The sequence below is a fragment of the Nomascus leucogenys genome, chromosome X (assembly GCF_006542625.1).
Source record: "Nomascus leucogenys isolate Asia chromosome X, Asia_NLE_v1, whole genome shotgun sequence".
Lineage (NCBI taxonomy): Eukaryota > Metazoa > Chordata > Mammalia > Primates > Hylobatidae > Nomascus > Nomascus leucogenys.
In genome coordinates this window covers 14114093-14137062 of record NC_044406.1, presented here as the reverse complement: position 1 = coordinate 14137062, position 22970 = coordinate 14114093, and the positions used below count along the sequence as shown (strand labels likewise).

At 39.9% G+C, this 22970-nt stretch overlaps 1 protein-coding gene across 1 annotated transcript in view; it reads left to right on the top strand.

Annotated features, from left to right (window-relative positions):
• The window catches only part of CLTRN (collectrin, amino acid transport regulator), a 37891-nt gene extending 16544 nt beyond the window's left edge, over positions 1–21347 (top strand). The window contains exons 4-6 of the mRNA XM_030807153.1: positions 3768–3881; positions 9021–9215; positions 20539–21347. Of these exons, the coding sequence (XP_030663013.1) occupies positions 3768–3881; positions 9021–9215; positions 20539–20695 (466 nt within the window). The 3' untranslated portion in view covers positions 20696–21347. The remainder of the gene's footprint in view (positions 1–3767; positions 3882–9020; positions 9216–20538) is intronic.
• Positions 21348–22970: the final 1623 nt, after the last annotated feature.

Sequence of the window (22970 nt, the reverse complement as noted above, 5' to 3'; positions counted from 1 at the left end):
CCAGGCTGCAGTGCAGTGGCACGATCTTGGCTCACTGCAACCTCCACCTCCCGGGTTCAAGCGATTCTCCTGCCTCAGCCGCCTAAGTAGCTGGGATTACAGGTGTGCGTCACCATGCCTAGCTAATTTTTGTATTTTTTGTAGAGATGGGGTTTCACCATGCTGGCCAGACTGGTCTCAAACTCCTGACCTCGTGATCTGCCCCGCTCAGCCTCCCAAAGTGCTGGGATTACAGGCGTGAGCTACCGTGCTGGGCTGAGATTTATTCTTTTATTTAAAAAAATATGTAGCTCTAGCTCAATGGTTGCCACCAGGGGGTGATTTTGTCCTTCAGGGGATATTTGGGAACACTTGTAGCCATTTTTGATTGTCACAATTGGAGGTAGTCCTGATACCTGGTAGATAGAGCTCAGATTTGCTGCTAAACAACCTGGAAAGCACATAGTATCCTCACAACATAAAATTATCTGGCCTGATCGTGCTGATGTTGAGAAACCCTGGGCTATTTCTTTCCTTTAATCTGTGGAACAGTATTCCCGTGACAGCATATACTATATTTACTTTAGTCCCGTACTGATGGACATTTGGGTTGTTCCAATTCTCTGCTATGGTGACGAGTGCCGCAAAGAACATCCTCACCAGTGTCTGTGTATGTGTGCCACACAGTTTCTGGTAGCTGCGTTTTCTGTTCTGGGAATCCCTTCCAAATGCCATTCCAGAGTGGCTGGATTCCTTGCTTCCACAGCGTCACTTGGGATTCCAATTCCATGCGCCTTTACCAGCCCTTGGTATTATTTTAACTTTTAAATTGTTGCCAATTTTAAACGTTTAAAATAGTAGCTCATTTGTAACAATTTTGCATTTCCTGATTGCTAGTAAGACCAGACCACAGGAATCATTCACACCCCAAGCATTCTAGAAAACTGGTGAAAATGTGTTCTGTCCAGCATGCGCCACTTCATTTGGTTTGTCCCTACGTCTTTAATATGTATTAGAAAACCGCACATTTTGGGGGACTAGGCTTGCCTGTTTCTGCCAGTAGAGGTCACTGTTCCTCAGTGGTTCTCCACCAGTATGACTTTTGACCGCTCTACCCTCCCAGGGAGTATTTGGCAACGCCTGGAGCCATTTTTGATAGTCAGTACTGCGAGTGTGCTGCTGGCACCTAGAAGTGAGAGGCTAGGGATGTTGCTACGGCCCTGCAATGCACAAGACAGCTTCCCGCTCCTCCCTCCCCCTTCCCCTCCCCCCACCAACAAGAAAGAACCATCTGGCCCAAGTAGTAGTGCCAAGCTGGAGAAACCATGGTGTCGTCTTTGAAAGAAAGAATATGACAATCTCTATAATAAAGACACCTATTATTATTAACAACAACAAACATTTTATTGCAGAAACTGGGGAAACTGGGGAGAAGCATGCCTTCTGTCCCCAGGGAGAAGGCAGGAGCGAATGGGCTAGGGCAAGGGAAGGGCTTTAAGGGAGAGGAGAGGTGGGCCTGGGGCTCGTTGAGTGGTCGGCTGGAGCAGTGGGAAGTGCCCTGGTGGGGCCGGTGGCTGGTGTGGGGGTGGAACCGCGGTCAGTAGGGTGAAGGTGCTGAGGGCTGGAGGCTCAGGAGGTGGTGGCAGGGGCCTGACTCTTGGAGCCGGGCAGCAGGCTGGGTGTGCTCAGAGGCTCATGGCCCACCTGGCGAAACTCCTTCCAGGTGCAGGCAAGCCTGAGGCGTCAGGGCAGTGCTACTCGCAGGCCCAGCACTCCTGCGGCGACTGGGCGCCTGGTGGCCACATATCCTCAGCAGGGCAGGTGGCTGCCAGGAAGGATTGAGACAACGCTGCCTGGGAGTGGGGGCTCTGCTCAGCGGCCTAAACCTGGGTACAACGGAACGGGCCACTCCGTTTCTCATCACAGACCCGAAGGCAGATGGCCTGGGTGTCAGGCCCCCTCTGCGCTCGAGCGAGGCGATTTTCATGGTCACCAGGCTGGAGACAGGCTGGTGGGGGGGTGGCGGGCGGTCCAAAGCCACCGCTTCATGTAGGCCAGGCGAGCCTCAGAGAAATTAGGCCTGATGTTGCTCAGCAGCGGCAGCCTGTTGGGAAAGCACCTCCAGGCGTCGGAGACCATCTCTCTTCGGATGTGGATATGGGCGGGGACCATCTCTCACCGGATGCGGATGCAGGCGTAGTCCCAGCTGGGAGGAGCGGTGGGGAGGGGCCGGATGCAGACCCCGCGCTTCTCGTGGAAGTAGGTGACCTTGCAGTTCTCCTGGACCTGGGAGCTGAGGAAGGGCCTGGACAGTAGGGCCCAGTGCTTCTGGCGCGGGGGTAGGGGGGGTGGGGGGCGGCTTTCTGGCCCAGAGCCAGCCCAGGAAGCCGCTCAGGTAGCTGCCCATGAGAGCAGGGCAGTGGGTTGGGCCTTCCAGTAGACACTGGGCTGCCAGAAGTTTCCGAAATCTGCGGTCAGGGCCAGAGATCAAGTGTCGGGGCTCAGTGACCAGCGACCCTTGGTATCAAAATGTCAGAAAGTGCACGAGGCGCCATGTGCCGGGTACGGTCTGGCCACCAAGTGTCGCAGGGGGCAGGAGGCCATGGCCAGGCCAGAGCTTTGCGGTGCGCAGCTGCAGAAGGGGCGGGTGGCGCCCCATGCTGCCTGGCGGACCAAGGAGGCTCAAGCCTCAATCCTTCCCACTCATGGTCCCAGATACTCAGCTCTGGGCAGAGGGGCCTGGCAGCTGCCTCTACTTTTGTACCTGACCTTTAAAGACAGAACATAGAAGAATTTCTGCCAGGTCCTGAAAACTGCAGATACCTGTTGACAGAAGGGTGCTCTCTTTGATCAGTGTGAAAATGATCACAATACACTTGGAGGCTCTGAACAAATCCTTTACTCATATCAGATTCTTCTAGGATGGATGTTAATGTTGCTTTTTGCAATTTTGCTCTTAAGTAAACTGGGAAAGCCATCACGTTTTGTTTTAGCATTGGCAATGTTGATTTTATGTGGACTCCTATAATTTCCAGCCTGAGTACGTCCATGTATAGATTGTCTCTCTCTGAACACTACTGTCATTTCTCCCTTTTCACTTTTAATGGTAATACAGAGGAGAGTGAGTCACATTTCCAATTTGCAGTTGAAAAGTCTGTAACTGCAAAACAAAGAGTTCAAAGACTGCTCGTGAATTGATTATAGTGTTTAAGTTTGGAGGTTCGTTCAAGGCGATGTAAAAGAAACTTGTTTTTGAGAACTTTTTCTTCAAAAGTACACACAGAAGGTGCCTTTTGTCTTGGCCCTGATGCTGGGGTGGAAGAGAGACAGTAGATGCAGACAGAGCAAGTATTGAATCATGAGAGGGCAGCAGATCCTCTCTGAATCTGAGAGGTGGAAGACTGAATGGGCAGGGCACTAAAAAGAGTTGAATGAGAAAATACCAAAGGTTTCTATGGTTCAGAGAGGGCCAAGCATTGGGGAAACAGGGGCTGTCACCAACCGGTGATGGAGAATGAGATCCCTAATGCTCTCCACTGACTATTATTATTTTTTGGCAGATTCCCTATTATTCACTATAAGGAATGATCCCCAAGTATATGATTTTGAAACAATGGGAATTTCCTATATAATTTTCTTCTTACTGAGATCATTCTTCATAATGGTAGAAATGACTTTTTAAACATAGCTAAGATGTCTCTTAAGATAGTAATAGCATCAGAGTGAACGGTTTAATGCCATTGGGTATGATATTCTTCTCATATATTTTTTCTTTCCACTGTCTGCAGAATTTCCCATGTCCTACTTTGCAATGTAACCCAGAGGGTATCATTCTGGTTTGTGGTTACAGACCCTTCAAAAAATCACACCCTTCCTGCTGTTGAGGTGCAGTCAGCCATAAGGTAATCACCCTTAAATATGCCTTATATTAGTCAATCAACTTGCTGATTAATTCAACTGTTTTAAAAAATAGATATTGAAGAGTTTTATCTGTTTCACACATGAATTATTTATTAAAATGACAAAGATTTCATTTTATTAGTTTCTGTTAGAGATGAGTATAGATCAGTAGTTCTCATCCAGGAGCAATTTTGCTTTCAAGGAGACATTTGGCAATATCTGGAGACATTTGGCAATGTCTGGAGACATTTTTATTGTCACAGCTGGAGGGGGTGGTGGTACCACCAGCATTGAGTAAGCAGAAGTTAGGGACCCAATAGCTTACATTTTTCAGTCAATATATAGTCTTTACTTTAAAAAGATAATTTTTTTTAAAAAAAGGTAAAATCATGACTCTCATGCAAACTAAACATTATTACTATCAAAAATGTTATTATCTCATTAGTTAATGAGGGCACTAGTAAGATGTTAAATTCTTTTTCAAGGAGACTTCAAGGAACCACCCATATATAGAAAGTGAGGAATGGCAAAATGCATTTACACAAGGATGCATCAGTCTGTTTTTCAGGCAGTAACCAATTATGTTCCACTAGACACAGTTCATTTGATTTTCTATGGACAAGAATCGTTTACATTATGTTAGTTTTCAAGAACTTATGGATTTGCAAAGTAGTTCAAAGACCATAAGAGATGGAAATTGCCTAGAAAGGTGCTCTCAGCAGGACAATCAGGAAAAAGTCCAGTACTCTGTTTTGTCCATTTCAAGTATTTTACAATTTTTCCCAACTTCCCGACAGTTGTATTCCTCCCCTCCTTATGATCGTAAGAAACTCAAAAGTGAAACGAATTCGAGACTTTCAAGAATTAGGAGGATGCAACTTGTATTTCTTTCAATTACTGTGCCTTTAGTATGTGTCAAAACTTCAAATACCACATGTGATTGATGTTGGGCAAAGATATACTCAAAAAATGAGCTCAGGAAATAAACTAGAACAAAACAAAGTAGCTCTCCCCACACAAGATTTACAAGTTACTGAAATACATATTATTCTTTTTACCAAGGATAAATACCTACTGGAATAACTCATTAGCTCTCTGTAGAACATTAACACTTAAGATAATGAGTATATAATCAAATGTCAAAGGTTTTTGTGAACATCATCTATTTCTTTTGCTGAAGCAAAGGCACTGAGGATTTATACCAATTGGAAATGATTGAATCTGCCCTAACAAGAAAGTTTGAACTAAATTGCTTCTTCACTTTGGCCACTAAGAATACTGTTAAGACTTTCACCACTTAGGGAGTAAGAATTATAAATATCATATTTCATGTGAAAAAAGATTTTATTCATATCTTGTGATCTGTGAGGGCTACAAGGAAAATGAAGGCACTGGGTTAAACCAGTCCTTCAGTTGATAGGAGGAGGAAGAGTGAGTGCTTAGGGTGAAGGTCTGGGAAGTATTAATACATGAATATGTTCACAACAAAATGTCTGTTTCAAGGGTCCTAGCAGGAGAATCTATTTAGGAAGTGGGGATAGCCAACAGAATGAGAATTTATGTTAGGGAATTAGTAGGGCACATCAGGATTGGATGAAAATAAAGGAAACTATACAACAAAGGAAGGATATAGTGAAAAAAAGGAGATGGTGTTTAGAGAGCAAATAATAGGAATTTCAAGGCTGAAGAATCTAAGTGATTGGGCAAAATAATACTAGTTCCACCTAGTATTTGCATACCACTTTTTGGTTCACAAAGAATGTTCTTATGCATCTGTGGCATTTAATAATGACACCAACAATTTTTTTGTTTCCTTTTTAAGAGACAGAGTCTGGCTTTGTTGCCCAGGCTAGAGTACAGTAGCATGGTAATAGCTCACTGCAGCCTTGAACTCCTGGGATTCAAGTGATCCTCTTGTCTCAGCCTCCTGAGTAGCTGGGACTACAGGAATGTGCCACTATGCCTGGCTAATTTAAATTTTTTTTTTTTTTTTAGAGACAGGGTCTCACTATGTTGCCCAGGCTGCCCTTGAACTGGCCTCAGGCGATCCTCCTGCCTCAGACTCCCAAAGTGCTGGGATTACAGGCATGAGCCACTGCACCCAGCCAACACCAATAATTTTTCAGTAATTATTATTATCTCTCCTTTATAAATGAAGAAACTGAGGCTCAGTGAGATTAATTGATTTGTTAAGGCCACCATGCTAGAAAGAGAAAGAGTGAGGACTTGAACCTAGGCATCCTGCCACCATATTCAGTGATTTTTCCTGTTTACCAGAGTACACAAAGAACTAAAACAGACATCTTAGAATTGGTTGGTCATTCCTTTATACAAAGTGCTTAGGGTGAAGGTCCAGAAAGTACATGAATTTGTTCACAAAATGTCTATTTCAAAGGTCCTAGCAGGATAAACTATTTAGGAAGTGGGGATAGCCAACAGAATGAGAATTACAGAATTCTCATTTCAAGTAAAATAGTTGAAATGGGCAAAACAGAGTACTGGACTTTTTACCAATACAGAGTATACATGGTATGAGGTAAAGGAGTGACCAACTAATTCCAAGATGTCTGTTTTAGTTCTTTTGTGAGGGCCTGGCCTAATTCAACACCACTCTTGGCTGAAAGATATACATGATGCTTGATGCCAATTGGTGATTCCAGTGGTGGAGCAGATTTAATATGTACCTGAGCTAGAACTTCCAGTCAGTCTGTGAGACGATAGAATACATTCCAAGCCTAGAGTGAGCAAGTAACAAAGGGTTAACCAACTAGGAAGATAGAATGAGAATGCAGAGCAACTTCTCATTTTTCTCTGAGTTATATCTTAGCAGTGGGTTTCATTATTTTGTGGAAAAGTTTGTGCTCTCAGATGTTCAATATTAGGTTATGACAAAATAAAATATTCCATTGTTGGATAAAAATCCCTTGTTGTAGATTATCTGGCTAGAGTTCACTTTCACATCCATGAATAATCATGCCACAGCATAGATATTTATTTGCTAAAGGAGGTCTTTCCTGATAGCCTGGTGCTGGCCTGCAGAGATTCTCAAGCCATACTATCAGGATGTAGACTTGGGCTGTCCAGTACCATAGCCACCAGCCAAATGTGGTTATTAAGCACCTGAAATGTGGCTAGTCCAAAGTCAGGTGTGCTCACAGTATAAAACATAAGCCAAATTTCAAAGGCATTGTACAAAATAAAATGTGGAGCCCCAGCCTGGGCAATATAGCAAGACCCTGTCTACACACACACACAGCCAGGTGTGGTGGCACACACCTGTGGTCCTATCTACTTGGGAGGTTGATGCGGGAGGATTGCTTGAGCCCAGGAGTTTGAGGCTGCAATGAGCCATGATCGTTCCTGTCTCAAAAAACAAACAAACAAACAAGCATGCAAAGTCAACTTGATACTGATTACGTGTTGAAATTACATTTTCTTGGATATATTGGACAAAAATACATTATTAAAATTAGTTTCATCTGTTTATTTTAGTGCAGCTACTAGAAAATTTTAAGTCACACGAAGCTCACATTATATTTCTGTTTTCCAGGACTGCTCTAGAGGTAGACAAAGGCAGCTTGCATAATATGAATTCAGTAAAAGTCATAAAATGGCTCCAAGGACTCTCCAGTTTACAGTTAGAAATTCACTTATTTGGTTTCAATTAAATAAGTCTTTGCTACCAACCTCTCCTTAACTGCCACCACCACTAAAAATGCAGATATTTCCTAGGAAAAGTAACATTTTTCTAAGCTTTTGAACTCCTAAATCATTAATGTCTTTAGTCCTATGGAACTACTTGCAGTTTGCTGAACAAGTCTTACTTTACCTTGTCTCCATTCCTGTGCTCATTACATACTTTGGTCTAAAAACTCCTACTTGTCCCTCAAAACAGAGCTCAAAAATGGCCTCCACAGCAAAGCAGCTCTGACTTCTCACAATGGTGTACTTGGCCCTTCCCTCTGCTCACACTGTGCCCGTATTTGCCTCTTTCACAGAACATTTTGTACCACACTGTGGTTGTGGATCTACTAATCTGTCACCCTTCTAGACCGTAAGCTCCTTGGTACTTTAATTTCACGTGGTATCTCTAGCATCTAGCACAGTATTTGATATTTAGTAAGTTTTTGGCAAATGTTTGTTGAATTAATGAAAAAAAGATCAAGATCAAGATCAAGTTGGTGAATTTGAAGCCACTCCTGGTTCATGTTTTCGTTTTTGCTTCTGGTTTTCTTTACTTCTCCTATTCATCACCCATATTTTACATGTAATTTTACTTTTGGGGGCTGTGATATTTATGTAAGCCACCTTAAATAGAGCTTTGTCGTTCTAATCTAGATGCTACTCACACAGGACAGGTGAAACCCAAATTGAGGCTTAGCCCATGAGGATTCTGGGCTTTGCCCAGGAAAAAAATTCAAGAGAGAGCCAGAAGTAGAAGGAAACAACTTTATTGAAGAGGCAGTATTATAGCTCTGGTGATGTTACTGCTCTGTGACTGCTCCTGCAGAGCAGGACTACCCTGTAGGCAGAGACTAGCAGCTCAGGGCAGTTTCGCAGTCATATTTATACCCACTTTTAATTACATGTAGATTAAGGAGCAGTTTATGCAGAAATTTCTAGGGAAGGGTAATAACTTTGGGGTCATCACATCATTGCCATGGAAAGGGGTGGTAACTCCCAGGTGTTGCCATGGCAATGGTAAACTGACATGGCACACTGGTGGGCATGTCTGATGGAAAGCTGCTTCCCTGCCACCCCCTAGCTCTGTTTTAGTTAGTCCTCAATTTGGTCCAGGGTTAGAGCCCTACCTCCAGAGACGAGTCCCTCCTTCTACCTTACTACCTATCAGGAAATAAAACATGGTGGACAGAGCTCAAAGCTCAGGACTTCTGGACATTCACAACAATGGGGGCAGCAGTGGATACATGAGTATCCCTCTGGCAGCTAGTGTTGTAACTTAAGAGAAACTATGGCGTGATTGCCCTCAGCAAACTTTTTAGTCAACTTGAAATCTCCTGCCAGGAGGATGCTTTGTTTATAGAGATATTTATAATCATGGAGAAACAGGTTTGTACTTTGTCTTAATAGTTTTTTTTTCTGTCTTATTTTGTTTATTTTTAATTATCATTGCATTTTAGAATGAACAAGAACCGGATCAACAATGCCTTCTTTCTGAATGACCAAACTCTGGAATTTTTAAAAATCCCTTCCACACTTGCACCACCCATGGACCCATCTGTGCCCATCTGGATTATTATATTTGGTGTGATATTTTGCATCGTCATAGTTGCAATTGTACTACTGATTTTATCAGGGATCTGGCAACGTAGAAGGTAAGATATTTAAAAGGAGTGATTGAAAGAGCATTTTCTTATTTCCTCATGACTTGGACACATCAGGAGAGGGTTTTCCTCTGGCTGAAGATAATGCCTTAAATTTGAAACTTTTTGAAAAAATTGGTGATTTTCAAAAATATCACTTATGCTCTTTTCTTTAGATATATTTTAAAGTCCAATGTCCCTTACTTAACTAGGCTCCTTCCATGACTACCTTTCCCTCTATTCTGTACCACATAAATGTTTCATATCCAGGCTTGATTTTAATATTTGTGTTGTGATTTTGTAAGCTAGATATAAGGAGCTAAACAGACTTTTTGGGTAGGCAGAGTTAATCTTTGGTAGTCATCCACATCCAAATGCCAGCAGTTTCATAGTTCCATGCCTCCCTACCTTGGCTTACCTCTTCTTAGCCCAGTGCATGCAGGCTACCATCTTGTCCCAGATGCCTTTGTACTGTTTTATACTTCCTTCCCTTTGATGGACACTCATCCCTTGTGTGCCTATGATATTGAATAGAGCTGTGTTGCTCATGGCCTTTAAATCAGCTCTCAGCATCAGACATCACCTGGAACACTTGTTTAACATGTAGGTTCCTTGGCCCTATTGCAGACCCACTAAATTAGAATCTCTGAAGGGATGCATTTTAATGAATACTCAGGTCATTCTTATTCATTGAGTTTGAGAGCTTTCAATTTAACAATTTATAGGTAGAGTTTCACTTCTTGAGTTCATTTACCTAGATTCTGGAGGCACTTGCAAACTTCAATGTCTAAATTATTGATACTGCTTCAAGAGGGAATTTAAGACCTGTGGGGAAGTTACTGAGGTAGTGGAGAAGAAAAGAAGACAGGATTTCTCAGCATGATTTTGTTAACCAGTACCTCTAATCCAGGGGGGAAGATGGGAAAATCCTCAGCTTTTCACTAGACTTTAATGCTTATAAACCTTCCTTTCTGATATTAAGGAAGAATAATTCTGGTAAGTGGTAATTACAGTGACATGCATTTGAAAATAACAGGGGCATGTTTTTTAAAAGTGTTGGTTCTTACATGGGACATGTGGGATGTGTTTGGCTAAGTAAGTATGTGTTTGACTAAATGCTCCTCTTGAAGTTTACTACTTTCCATATGTTTCACCCTAGTAACTAACAGAAGGTAATAATTTTAAATCTTGGGCTTTGTAATTTTATTCACAAATGATAAGTAAAATGCTATGAAATAAATATGGTTTATGTCTAGTCCTCAAATTAAATTCAAAGATTAGGATCAAGTTACACTTACCTGATTTTTTTGATAATCTTGGCATGGCATGTAATGCAAAGAGACTTGGTACAAGATGTTCGTTTTGGTTTTTCTTTTGAAAATATTGAGAAATATTCTCATGCAATGCTTGAATACCTGTGTTTAATATTTTTGTTTTGTATTAATCTTGAGATGCTGTGATTCTGTGTTCTAACAACTGTAACATTAGTGAATTCACTCCATCTACTTGGTTTCTAATTTCCTCACTAGTACAGTATAGTGTAGGAGTTAGAAGAATGGACTCTGGAGATAGATTGCTTAGACTCAACATATTTATCTCTTAGATTCTGCCCTTGTATATAATCCATTAACTATATGGATGTCAGGAAGCACAGTGAATCAGGGAAACTGAGCTTAGGAGAATATAAGTTGTGGTGCTAGAGTCAAGCTGGTTAAGTTTATCTTTACTGTTTCTGAATAGATAACTTTTCTAGAGTGACAGTGAGGTGTACTGGAAATAATTAACTTGGCGGGATGAAAAGAGTTAATACATAGAGTGCTTAGAGTAGTGTCTGGCACACAGTGAGTGCTCAATAAGTGTTAGCTGTTACTATTATTTTATGATCTTGCCATTTGCTGGCCTTTCAGCTAGTTTGTGCTGGGATCAGCTATCTCTTTCCTTCTGAGCAGATTCTGCAGTAATATAATAATTGGGTGTGTAGCATCATAATTTGTTGCCTGGGAGAAGTGAAGCTGTTGTGACAACCTTGCCTTCACAAATTTATTTCATGTTCAAACTGGGAAAGCAGATGGACACATCTCTTGTGTAAACCGGCAGAGCATCAATAATTAGCAAATATAGTCAGGAAAATTATGACAACCTTCTGAAGATAAATTGTTTGTTGTGTTTTAAGTTTGACACAATTTGTGGTGGGTTTCTCCTGGACAAAATGTTGCTTCAAATGTGAGGAGAGGGTGCAGTTTGAAGTGGGGAGAGCCCTGAAAATTGCAATGAAAGCCCTTTCTAATCATGGAAAAGATAGGATTTGCTCCCAAAACCTTTAGTTTCGAGGAAGACAGTCAAAAGAATGTTCAACAATCTAATCCATACATGAGATAATAATGAACATAGTTTTTGTGGTACAGAATCTTAAACTTAGAAGACCTGGAGGGACCATGGGATTATCTAAGTCACCATTCTGCTTCTATGGAGAGAGTGCCGGAGTCATCTAACACACACATATATATATTTAAACTTACTATTAAGGAAATTTCTCAGCAAAGCTTTAACAATTCTGTTATCTTTGCCAATAACACCGTTATATTAATTATTCAGGGACACTGAGTGGCAAGTATGCAGCCAATGGAGCCCAAACTAGGTAAACTCAAATACCAGCTGTGCCCTTTACCTGTATAATCTTAGTTGAGTCACCTGATTTCCAGGGATCTCAGTTTCTCCATCTGCAACAGGGAGATGATGTTTCACAGGGCTTTCATGAGGATTGACTGACATAAATGTGTATAAAGTACCTAGGTTATAGTGTGCACTAAATAAACAGTAATTATTATTATCCAAGATCGGCTTAAGCCATTGCTATGATTAAGAGGTGCTGGGAAAGGATCTCTTTTCCACCAAGATATTGTGGAAAATATCTTGATATTTTCCATCATACCGTAGAAACTTCTCCAATTCACCAACTCATTGCTTGGGATTTTATTAAATGCTTGTTTTATTTTATTAAGGTGTTGTTAACAAATAAAGGTTGTATATATTTATGGCATATAAGGTGATGTTTTGATATATGCATATATTATGAAACGGCTAAATCAAATAATTAACATATTCATCACTTCACATACTTATTTTAGGGGATGAGATCACATACTTAATTTAGGGGGCAACCATTTAAGATCTACTCTCTTAGCAATTTTCAAGTATGCAGTACATAATTATTAACTATAGTCATCATGCTATACAATAGATTGCCCAAACTTATTCCTTTTGTCTAAAAGAAACTTTGTATCTTTGAGCAACATCTCCCCCCACCCACGCCAGCCCCTGGCAACCACCGTTCTACTCTCTGCTTGTATAAATTCAACTTATTTATGTGGCATTTGTCTTTCTGTGCCTGGCTTATTTCATTTAGCATGCTGTTCTTCAGGTTGATCTGTATTGTCACAAATGTCAGGATTTCCTTCTTTTTAAAGGCTGAATAGTATTTCATCATATCACATTTTCTTTATCCATTCATTCATTGATGGACACTTAGGTTGATTCCATACCTTGGCTGTTGTGAATAGTGCTGGGTTGAACATAAAAGTGCAGAAATCTCTTTGACATAATGGTTTCAATTCTTTTGGGTATATACCCAGAGTGGAATTGCTGGATCATATGGTAGTTTATTTTTTATTTTTTGAGGAACTTCCATACTGTTTTCCATAATGGCTGTACTAATTTACATTCCCTGCAGTAGTGTACCAGGGTTCCCTTTTCTCCACATCCTCACCAACACTTGCTATGTTTCGTCTTTTTGATAATAGATATTCTAACAGGCGTGAGGTGGTATCTCATTGTGGTTTTGATTTGCATTTCCCTGATGATTAGTGAAGTTGAGCATCTTTCATGTACCCGTTGGGCATTTGTATGTCTTCTTTTGAAAATTGTCTATTCGCATCCTTTCCCCATTTTAAAATTGGGTTATTTGTTTTCTTGTTATTGAGTTGTTTGAGTTTCTTATATATTTTTGGATATTAACTCCTTTGCTGTGCAGAAATGTTTCGTTTTGATGTAAATCCCATTTGTCTATTTTTGAATTTGTTTTTGTGCTTTTGGGGTCATTGCCCAGACCAATGTCATGGAGCTTTTCTCCTATGTTTTCTTCTAGTAGTTTTACAGTTTCAGGTCTTAGGTTTAAGTCTTTAATCTATTTTGAGTTGATTTTTGTATTTGGTGTGAGACAACAATCCAGTGTCATTCTTTTGCATCTAGATATCCAGTTTTCCTAACACCTTTTATTGAAGAGATTGTTCTTTCCTCATTGTGTGTTCTTGACATCTTTGTTGAAGATCTGTTGGCCATAAGTGCATGGATTTATTTCTATCCTTGCCATTCTGTTCCATTGGTCTATGTGTCTGTCTTGATGCCACTACCATGCTGAATAAACACTTTTTAAAAATGCAAATAATCCTATGAGGTCTACTGGTCACCACAATAGTGGTGAATTGGTTAACCAGCTCTCTAAAAAATACCCTGATTTGTAGCATTTGCCAGTTTCCCATCAAGGCTGAAAAATTCTGAGTAAATACCCTGATTTGTAGCATTTGCCAATTTCCCATCAAGGCTGAAAAATTCTGAATATTTAGCAATCAGCCCTTGAAAACCTGTACCAGCCAGATGTAGCACACCATTACAGCTGCCACCTCTTTGTGAAATACCTAGAAGAGGTTGCTTCTCTATTTCCCTCTAGTTGAGAATAGCAGTTTGTGAAAATGAGAGATTTGTTGAAGGAAAGAAGTTGGAAAAGCGATTTTTAAAATTTGGGGCAACAATTAGGGAGCAGAACAAGTGGGAAGGCAACCAAGATGAACTGCATATACTTCACAATAATGTCTCTACTAGATTTAGTGTCTAGCCACAGCCTAGAAGTAGATGTGTTAGTTATATGGTCAATTTTATGATAGTAGTGATAATGATGATGGTGATAGTGATAGTGATGGTGATGATGGTGATGGTGATGGTGATGAAGTTGATAATGTGATGTGTGTTTTAATAGAAAGAGCACTAAACGAAGACTCTTGGTTTTGGATTCCAGTCTCAGGCTCTGGCATTTGTTAGCTATGTCCTTGAGCAGGTCACATAAGGAAAATGATGATAATATTTTCTTACATAGTGTAATGATGAGAAGACAAAATCAGAGAATATACCTAGTGGTTTACATGCTAGAAAGTGCTATATCAATTTAAGTTACTAGCATGACCATAAAAAGCAGTTATAAAGTGCTAATTTTATATAACCTGGAACTTTGTAGTTTACAAGGACAGTCATGGATACAGCACAATTTCAGATTTACATGTACATACTAGAATTGATGTTGAATCCAGTATATACATAGACTGTTACAATGTTAGACCTTAGTTGGATCTAAGATCACAACTGGGTCTTAGGAAAGGACCTTAACAATGATCCAAATCCAACCCTCCAGAAACCAAAGCCCAGATAAGTAAAAATATTTTATTGTTTTATTGACCATCCATTCTGTGATAGGAGCTATAGTATGTATTGTGGATGAGACAAACATAAATAACATGGATGGTCCTTGCCTAGAAGGAGATTGTAATCTTATAGTAACAAAGCCAGGTCAAAGACTTAGGACATAGAACCCTAGCTAATGCTGCCAGCTGAGTAGAGTCATTAGTAAATTTGCTTGGTTTGTTTCTAGTTATACTTCTATTCCCATAAGGTCAATAGTAAATAAAAATGCATTTGGATTTCCACAGATCTTGTTTTTCACACAAGGGGATGTGGCTCAGTCAATGCTTTTATATTCTGAAACTTCACATTCTTATAAAGTCTTAATTAAATGAATAGTCTTAAAAATAGAGGTGTAAATAAAATGAGTAATGTCATATCGAATATAACAAGTGTTTTTCTTTGCTGTTCTTAAATATACATACCTGATAAAAATCTAATGTAAGTGTGTTGAGTAAAGCCTGGGGAGAGTAAATAGAGTTCTAGGTCAACTCCTTTCACTAATCTTGTTTCATTCTGAAAGACAAGTTACTCTATGTATTTGAGTGTCAGTTCCTTCATCTGAAAAACAGAGATGAGGCACGTAGTCGTGGCTGAGTGGTTAAAACAATGGATTTGAAAAACAGTGATAATAAAATATGCATAATATTGCAGTAAGAATTAAGTGAGATGATGCATATAAAACACCTAGTCTGATTTCTACCATGTAATAAATACTTAATATTATCATTAGCATTATCATTGCTGTTATATGGCACATGTAAAGCAACTTGCCTACAGTCACATGGTTAGAAAGTAATAGTAACAGGATTTAAAACTAGATAGGTTTGATTTCAAAGTCCATCAATGTCACTGTGCTACAATGCCCACTCAAATCATTCCAGTAATCCTATTTCTCCCCAGAATCATCCAGAGCAATTCTGAGGATGGTCTTGATTCCCCGATAATTGATTCTGTCCTGTTTGAAAATCATATTTGTCTGTCTTTTATTGTCTTTCTGGCTATTCTTTGGTCTTGGCTCTTTAGCTCTATTTTTTTTTTTTTTTTTTTTTTTTTGAGACAGAGTCTCGCTTTGTCGCCCAGGCTGGAGTGCAGTGGCAAGATCTTGGCCCACTGCAAGCTCCACCTCCCGGGTTCACGCCATTCTCCTGCCTCAGCCTCCTGAGTAGCTGGGACTACAGGCGCCCACCACCACGCCCGGCTAATTTTTTTGTATTTTTAATAGAGACGGAGTTTCACCGTGTCAGCCAGGGTGGTCTTGATCTCCTGACCTTGTGATCTGCCCACCTCGGCCTCCCAAAGTGCTGGGATTACAGGCGCAAGCCACCACACCCAGCCTCTTTAGCTCTATTTTTTTTTTTTTTTTGAGACGGAGTCTCGCTCTGTTGCCCAGGCTGGAGTGCATTGGTGCAAACTCTGCTCACTGCAACCTCCACCTCCCGGGTTCAAGCAATTCTGTTGCCTCAGCCTCCCGAGTAGCTGGGACTACAGGCATGCGCCACCGTGCCCAGCTAATTTTTGTATTTTTAGTAGAGATGGGGTTTCACCATATTGGCCAGCCTGGCCTCGAACTCCTGACCTCAGGTGATCCGCCCGTCTCAGCCTTCCAAAGTGCTGGGATTACAGGTGTGAGCCACCATGCCCGGCAATCAGCTCTATTTTGTTTGAAGGGGGACAGAAATGCTCTTCCTGCTTTTGGCACCATTACTTTATCTTAGAACAGAGCAAACCCCATTCTTCAACATCCCCTAGCTCTGAGGGCCACACCTGATACTTCTTTTCTCCCCTTTTTTGCCCCTCTTCTCTCTATATTTATGAGATATATAAGAGGTATTCACTCTCAAGGTTCCTAGGAGCTCGTTCCAGGTATTTTAATCAGTTTTTTCATCCTCTTCCTGAACCCCCTGACATTGCAGGAATAGCAGAGGTAATTAACACTTGATTTTAGTTTTCAGGAAAAAGAACTCATCTTTTTAGCAGAACATCAAATCAGAATGATCCAGAAAGATAGTTAAGTTTTATTATTCTTAGTAAAAGCAATGCACAGGTAGTGAATCAGTTTATTACAGCAAACACTATGAAATGTGACAAAGTGATAAATTACTGTTAGATAACCTTTGAGCTGCTTATCATGTCCACCAAGCAGCAAATTCCTGACACTGCAATTTGTGAAGCCCAGCAATGCCAGGACTCTGCAACTGGATCTAAGGTTGTAAAAGAACAATATGCACCTAATTTGCCACTGACACAGCTCAGTTTGTTAAATTTCCACAGCAATTCACCTTGGAATCTTTTTGGTTGAGATATTATTCTTATTCTAAAGAAGAAAAACTTGTCCTCATTTGTTTACATCTTCCTTTTTAGTTTTTCCCCATTCTTTTGTGATGCCTGATGAATCATTTTTCCTTGTTGCCAGGAAAGGGGAAGCGAGATTCCTTGTAATGATCATCACATACATCTAGCTCTTCGTCATTTTTCTTCTAACTCTATAAATACTTTTTTTATTAACTGAAGAAACTGGAAAATAGGCACTGGCAATTATTATTTCTAAGACTACTATTGCATTGCCACCTACTTCAGAATGCTTCCTTTACTAAAATGTTTGTAATACAGGTTTCATACTTAACATATACAAATATCAGGGTAAAATTTGGCTGTCCACAATCTATTTATTGTTGTGGAAAATTATTATTCACTCCAAGCCCAGTGAGGAGTGATTTTGGGGGAATTTACATGAGATAGCCATTTGAAATGATAATTTATAAATAGACATTTGCTACTTACAGCTTCATCTTTAGAAGAAACAGTCCTCTCTCTTATAAAGCATTAAAATGAGGAGAGGGAGGATGAGTGTATATGGCGTTTTTCCCTTTCATTGAGTTCATTTTAGGACAAGGACTGTATCTCTTCCATACACATAGTAGACACTCAAAATGTAGCTGTTAGTGAATGTTGGATACTATGAATGGAGGTGATGTGATTGATGGTTATAGAATGTCGATTTCCTTTGCTTTCTGGAGGACGTGGAAAGTGAACAATACACCTATCTACAGGAAGAGGAACCAAAGTGTTCTAATCCTCTGGTCGGTAATTTCACCTGGGAGGATCCTCTCATCACGTTAAAATCTATGTCCACCCCAACCCATGCTGATTGCTGATTGCTGATGCTTGCCATGACCACTGCGGTGTCTTCACCCCAAGGATGGAAAAATATAGCAGCCTATCTTTCCCTAGGTCTCTAGGACCACAACTCCTGACTTTCAACCCATCATTGGGCCAGAAGTTTTATTAATAAATGTTTAAAATGTGGCATCTACAATTCAGTGATTGCCTATTGTGTTTAATTGTGATATTTGATGGTGGCATATGCAATGGTAAAATACTTTCAAATTATGACATTGGGATCTACAGAATTGGAATGCCACTTTACCTTTGTTTTAAATGAACAACTATTTGAAATTATTTAATAAACCATCAGCAAAGCCTAAAATACAAGAGATATAAGAAATTTCTTGTGTGTAAAATTCCCTTCCTTCCTTCCTTCCTTCCTTCCTTCCTTCCTTCCTTCCTTCCTTCCTTCTTTCTTGTGGTAAAGCCCGTTCAAGGTCTACTTAGGGCTACTGCCTGAGTAACTTTACCTACAACATTAGTCCATCCATACATACATCTAATTGTTCAATCTACCATCTATCATCTGTCCATCCATCCATCCATCCATCCATCCATTCAGCCAGACAGCCAGACAGCCATTAATATATCATCCAGCCAACCAGCAATTGAACTACATTCATTGATTATTTTATCCATCTGTCCATCCACCTTTCATCATTTGTTCAGCCACCCACCCATCTTCTGTCCATCCATATATTTATTATTCAGCTAGTCAGCCATTAATCTACATTCATTGATTCATCCACCCATAGAGTTGAGTGCCTACTCTGTGCTGAGTCCAGGTCAGCTGTTTTGCAAAACATTTTTAAATTTGGATTTTTCTGATTAGGCTCCTCATTATGAGATTCAGGTCAAAACAAATTGGAGGGGGCAGGGCTGGAACACAGGAAAAACATATGTGTGATCTACTCAGTGTGTCACATCAGGACAGACTAATCAGTTTCTTTCATTGTTGGAAATTTTCACTAGATTTCTCTTTTAGCAAAATACAAGTGTCTTTTTATAATTAATATTTTGCTTATGGGGGTGATATCTTGAGACCATGTGAATATCTTGTTCTCCAACCGTCTCTCACATAATGGCTTAGTATCCATTGATAATCCTCAGAATCAATTATTATTATAGTGGTGATTTTCGGTTCCTATTACTCTTTCTATATTCGTTGGCTTTCTTCTATAAAAAAAGAGCTTTCTCTTTTCTCCACTTTCTTCCACCATATTCTTTATTTTTTAAATATATACAATTTTTATGTCAATTACACCTCAATAAAACCGACAGGGGAAAATGATATAGAGGACAGGAATGGAGTCAGGAAAGTAATGTGGGTGGGAAAAATGTTTTTTTAAGTATTTTTTTTTATTATACTTTAAGTCCTAGGGTACATGTGCACCATATTTTTTAAAGCACATTCTCATGCAGGACTAATAGGAATTCCATCTCGGTCATCACTGGGGCACCTTCACCATCTCCTCACCTGTCAGAGACTCACCAGGGTTCTGAGGGACTCTCATAGTGGTGGGACTCTACCCTGGTCACCACTGCAGTGCCCAACATCTCAGCCAGATGATCTCTTTGTTTCTGCTATTTGGCATTTCCACAAATTCGTGGGACAAGACAACCCTTTGGAAGTCCAGGAGCCTCATGCCTAACCTCATACCTCCATGGTGTCACCATGGAGTGGTGCTCCACCATCTAACCTGTGATAAGCCTTAGGGAAACCCCTCCTTCTGGTTACCTAGAGGCACCCACCTCTCTTTTTTCTTTTACTGCATGATATCAAGCATAATTGTCTCATTGTTTTAGTCTTTCACAAAAGACAGGAAAAACCTTTGAATTTGAGTCTACTGTTTTCCACACTCCAAAGAAATATTACAGATCTGCATATTACTTGGGTTGGGGTCAGCAAGGTCTACAAAGAGTGAAGCTATGAGAAACTCAAGAATTTATCCTGTCATATGGAATTTTTGGAGTGACTTGGAATTATAACTACAAGTTGTAAAGTAATTAGGGAAAATGTGTTCTGAGTTCCAAAATTGTGACTTGCAAATTAACACAATTATTTTGTAATGAGTAGAACCAAGCAGCAATATTTGAAGTTTATAGCACTTACTTTATACAAAGTAATGTTAATTTTCTTTCTGATAGCTCATTTCTATTTGATTTTCACTCAACATTTTCAGACCATTAATTTGTCAAATCCCAAGAGAGGAATTTATTACTTTTAACAATTCAGTTGTTAATAAGTTGTTCTCCTAGAGATGGATTTTAAACTTGCAAATTTACTATACATTTTCTTCACATTGCTTCATGCAATTTGTGTGTGTGAATGTCTATGTGTATATATGTGCATATACACTCATATTCATTCATATACATATTCATCTATATTGCTTTTAGTATTCTAAATAAGACCACTTGTTTTGATCACTATGTATATGTCATCTATACAGACTTCTCATCTTGATAGTATCTTTTCACCTCACCAACTCTTTATGGTCTTTGAAATTTGTTTGAAAATTACACAATATCATTAAATTATTTCATTGTTCTAAGGTTCCTATTCCCCTTCCTGTTCTCCATGTTCATACAGAAGACCATATGAAACCATGGTTATGGTCCTTCTAGATGCCAATCACTCTTTTTTATGTGCTTTTAGAAAGAACAAAGAACCATCTGAAGTGGATGACGCTGAAGATAAGTGTGAAAACATGATCACAATTGAAAATGGCATCCCCTGTGATCCCCTGGACATGAAGGGAGGGCATATTAATGATGCCTTCATGACAGAGGATGAGAGGCTCACCCCTCTCTGAAGGGCTGTTGTTCTGCTTCCTCAAGAAATTAAACATTTGTTTCTGTATGACTGCTGAGCGTCCTGAAATACCAAGAGCAGATCATATATTTTGTTTCACCATTCTTCTTTTGTAATAAATTTTGAATGTGCTTGAAAGTGAAAAGCAATCAATTATACCCACCAACACCACTGAAATCATAAGCTATTGATGACTCAAAATATTCTAAAATATTTTTCTGACAATATAGTGTATAAATGTGGTCATGTGATATTTGTAGTTATTGATTTGAGCATTTTTAGAAATAAGATCAGGCCTATATATATATTTTCACACTTCAAAGACCTAAGGAAAAATAAATTTTCCAGTGGAGAATACATATAATATGGGGTAGAAATCATTGAAAATGGATCCTTTTTGACGATCACCTATATCACTCTGTATATGACTAAATAAACAAAAGTGAGAAGTAATTATTGTAAATGGATGGATAAAAATGGAAGTATTGATATACAGGGTAGAATTTTATCCTGTTATCACACCAACGGTTGATTATATATTTTCTGAATATCAGCCCCAATAGGACAATTCTATTTGTTGACCATTTGTACAATTTATAAAAGTCCAATCTGTGCTAACTTAATAAAGTAATAATCATCTCTTTTTGATTGTGTGACTGATTGTGGTCTGAAATTTATTTTCACACTGTGGAACATAGTCTTGTTTTTATTAGTTATCTTTAATCTGCTCTACAACCATAGAAATGAATTATTTTTGTTGTGTGTATCCTTGTTTGAAGACACCTTGTAGTTTTTAGGTTGATTCTATTTCCAGATAGGCCATGAATAATTCTAAATTCTAAGAACAGTGATTATACATTTATTAATGAAAATAAAATTTGCGACTCAATTTCCCACTGCTATCACCCATAGTTAAAGTTACAGCAGTAGTCTCTAACTCACTTCCCTGCCTCCAGTGTGCCTCCTTGCATACAAACTCTAAGATAGGTAGCTGCATACAGCAGGTTTATTGGGGCATGCGCTCAGGAGATACACCTTTAAGAAGTGAGGAAGGCAAAGTGTGGTGGACAGATGTTAAGGTGGCCCGTATCATTCCCATCTCTTGGTGTTCATGCCTTCATATAATCCCCTCCCCTTCAGTGAGTATGGTACCTGTGGCTTGCTTCTAATGAATAGAATATAATAAAAGTGATGAGATGTCACACTCCTGCAATTACTTTATATTATATCTGAGTCTGTCTTGCTAGCAGATTTGTTTTTGAGATCTTCTTGCTGTCTTGATTCAGTAAGTGGCCATGTTGGGAAAGCCCATGTGAAAGAAACTGTGGTCAGCTTCTAGGACAGAGGTGTTGAATCTTTTGGCTTCCCTGGGCCAAATTTGAAGAAGAAGAATTGTCTTGGGTCACACAAAATACACTAACACTAACAATACCTGATGAGCTAAACAAAATTCGCCAAAAATGTTTACGAATCTGTGTTGGGCCACATTCAAAGCTGCCCTGGGCTGCAAGCGGCCCGCAGGCCACAGGTTAAACAAGCATGCTCTAGGAATTGCTGGAGACCTCTAGGCACCAAGGACAGCCTCCAACCAACAGCCATCAAGAAGCTGGGATCCTCAGTCTTACAACAAGGAAACGAATTCTGACAACAACTGGAGGAAGCTTGGAAGCAGATTTTTCCCCATTCAAATCTCCAGATAAGAATGCAGTCTGACCTACACTTTGCAGCCTGAGCAGAAGAACCAGTTAGGCTGTGCCCAGACTCTTGACCATGGACACTGTGAGATGATAAATGTGTATTTTTTTAAGCTGTTAAGTTTGTGGCAGCAACAGATAACAAATAGAGTAGGATTAGGCAGAGGGAGAAACAACCAGAAACATGGTTACAACAGAAGCCTCAGCCAATCTTTCAGGAAGCTCAGGAGCTGGGGCTATTCCTGATTGAGTTAAGGGAGCAGGGCCTTTGTATCTCCACATTGGCCAGGCATGCCTGTGGGTGCCTTCTGGGAGAGGGTCTATCCTTGAAAAAGGCAGTTCACTGTGGCTGGATGCAATTCCCATTGAAGGACTCAGCTGTGAGCCTTCAATAGCCAATATTCTTAGCTGCTAGGGATGGGTGTATTAGCCTAGAAGAGGGAGCCCAGAAGTCCCCCTAGAATATCTACCAATCCATTGTCTCTGATACAGCCTGAATGAATGAATGCCCCAAATGTAAACCTGGTCCTGTTAGTTCCTAACACAGACACTTTTAAATGGCTTATCATTATCCTTAGGCTA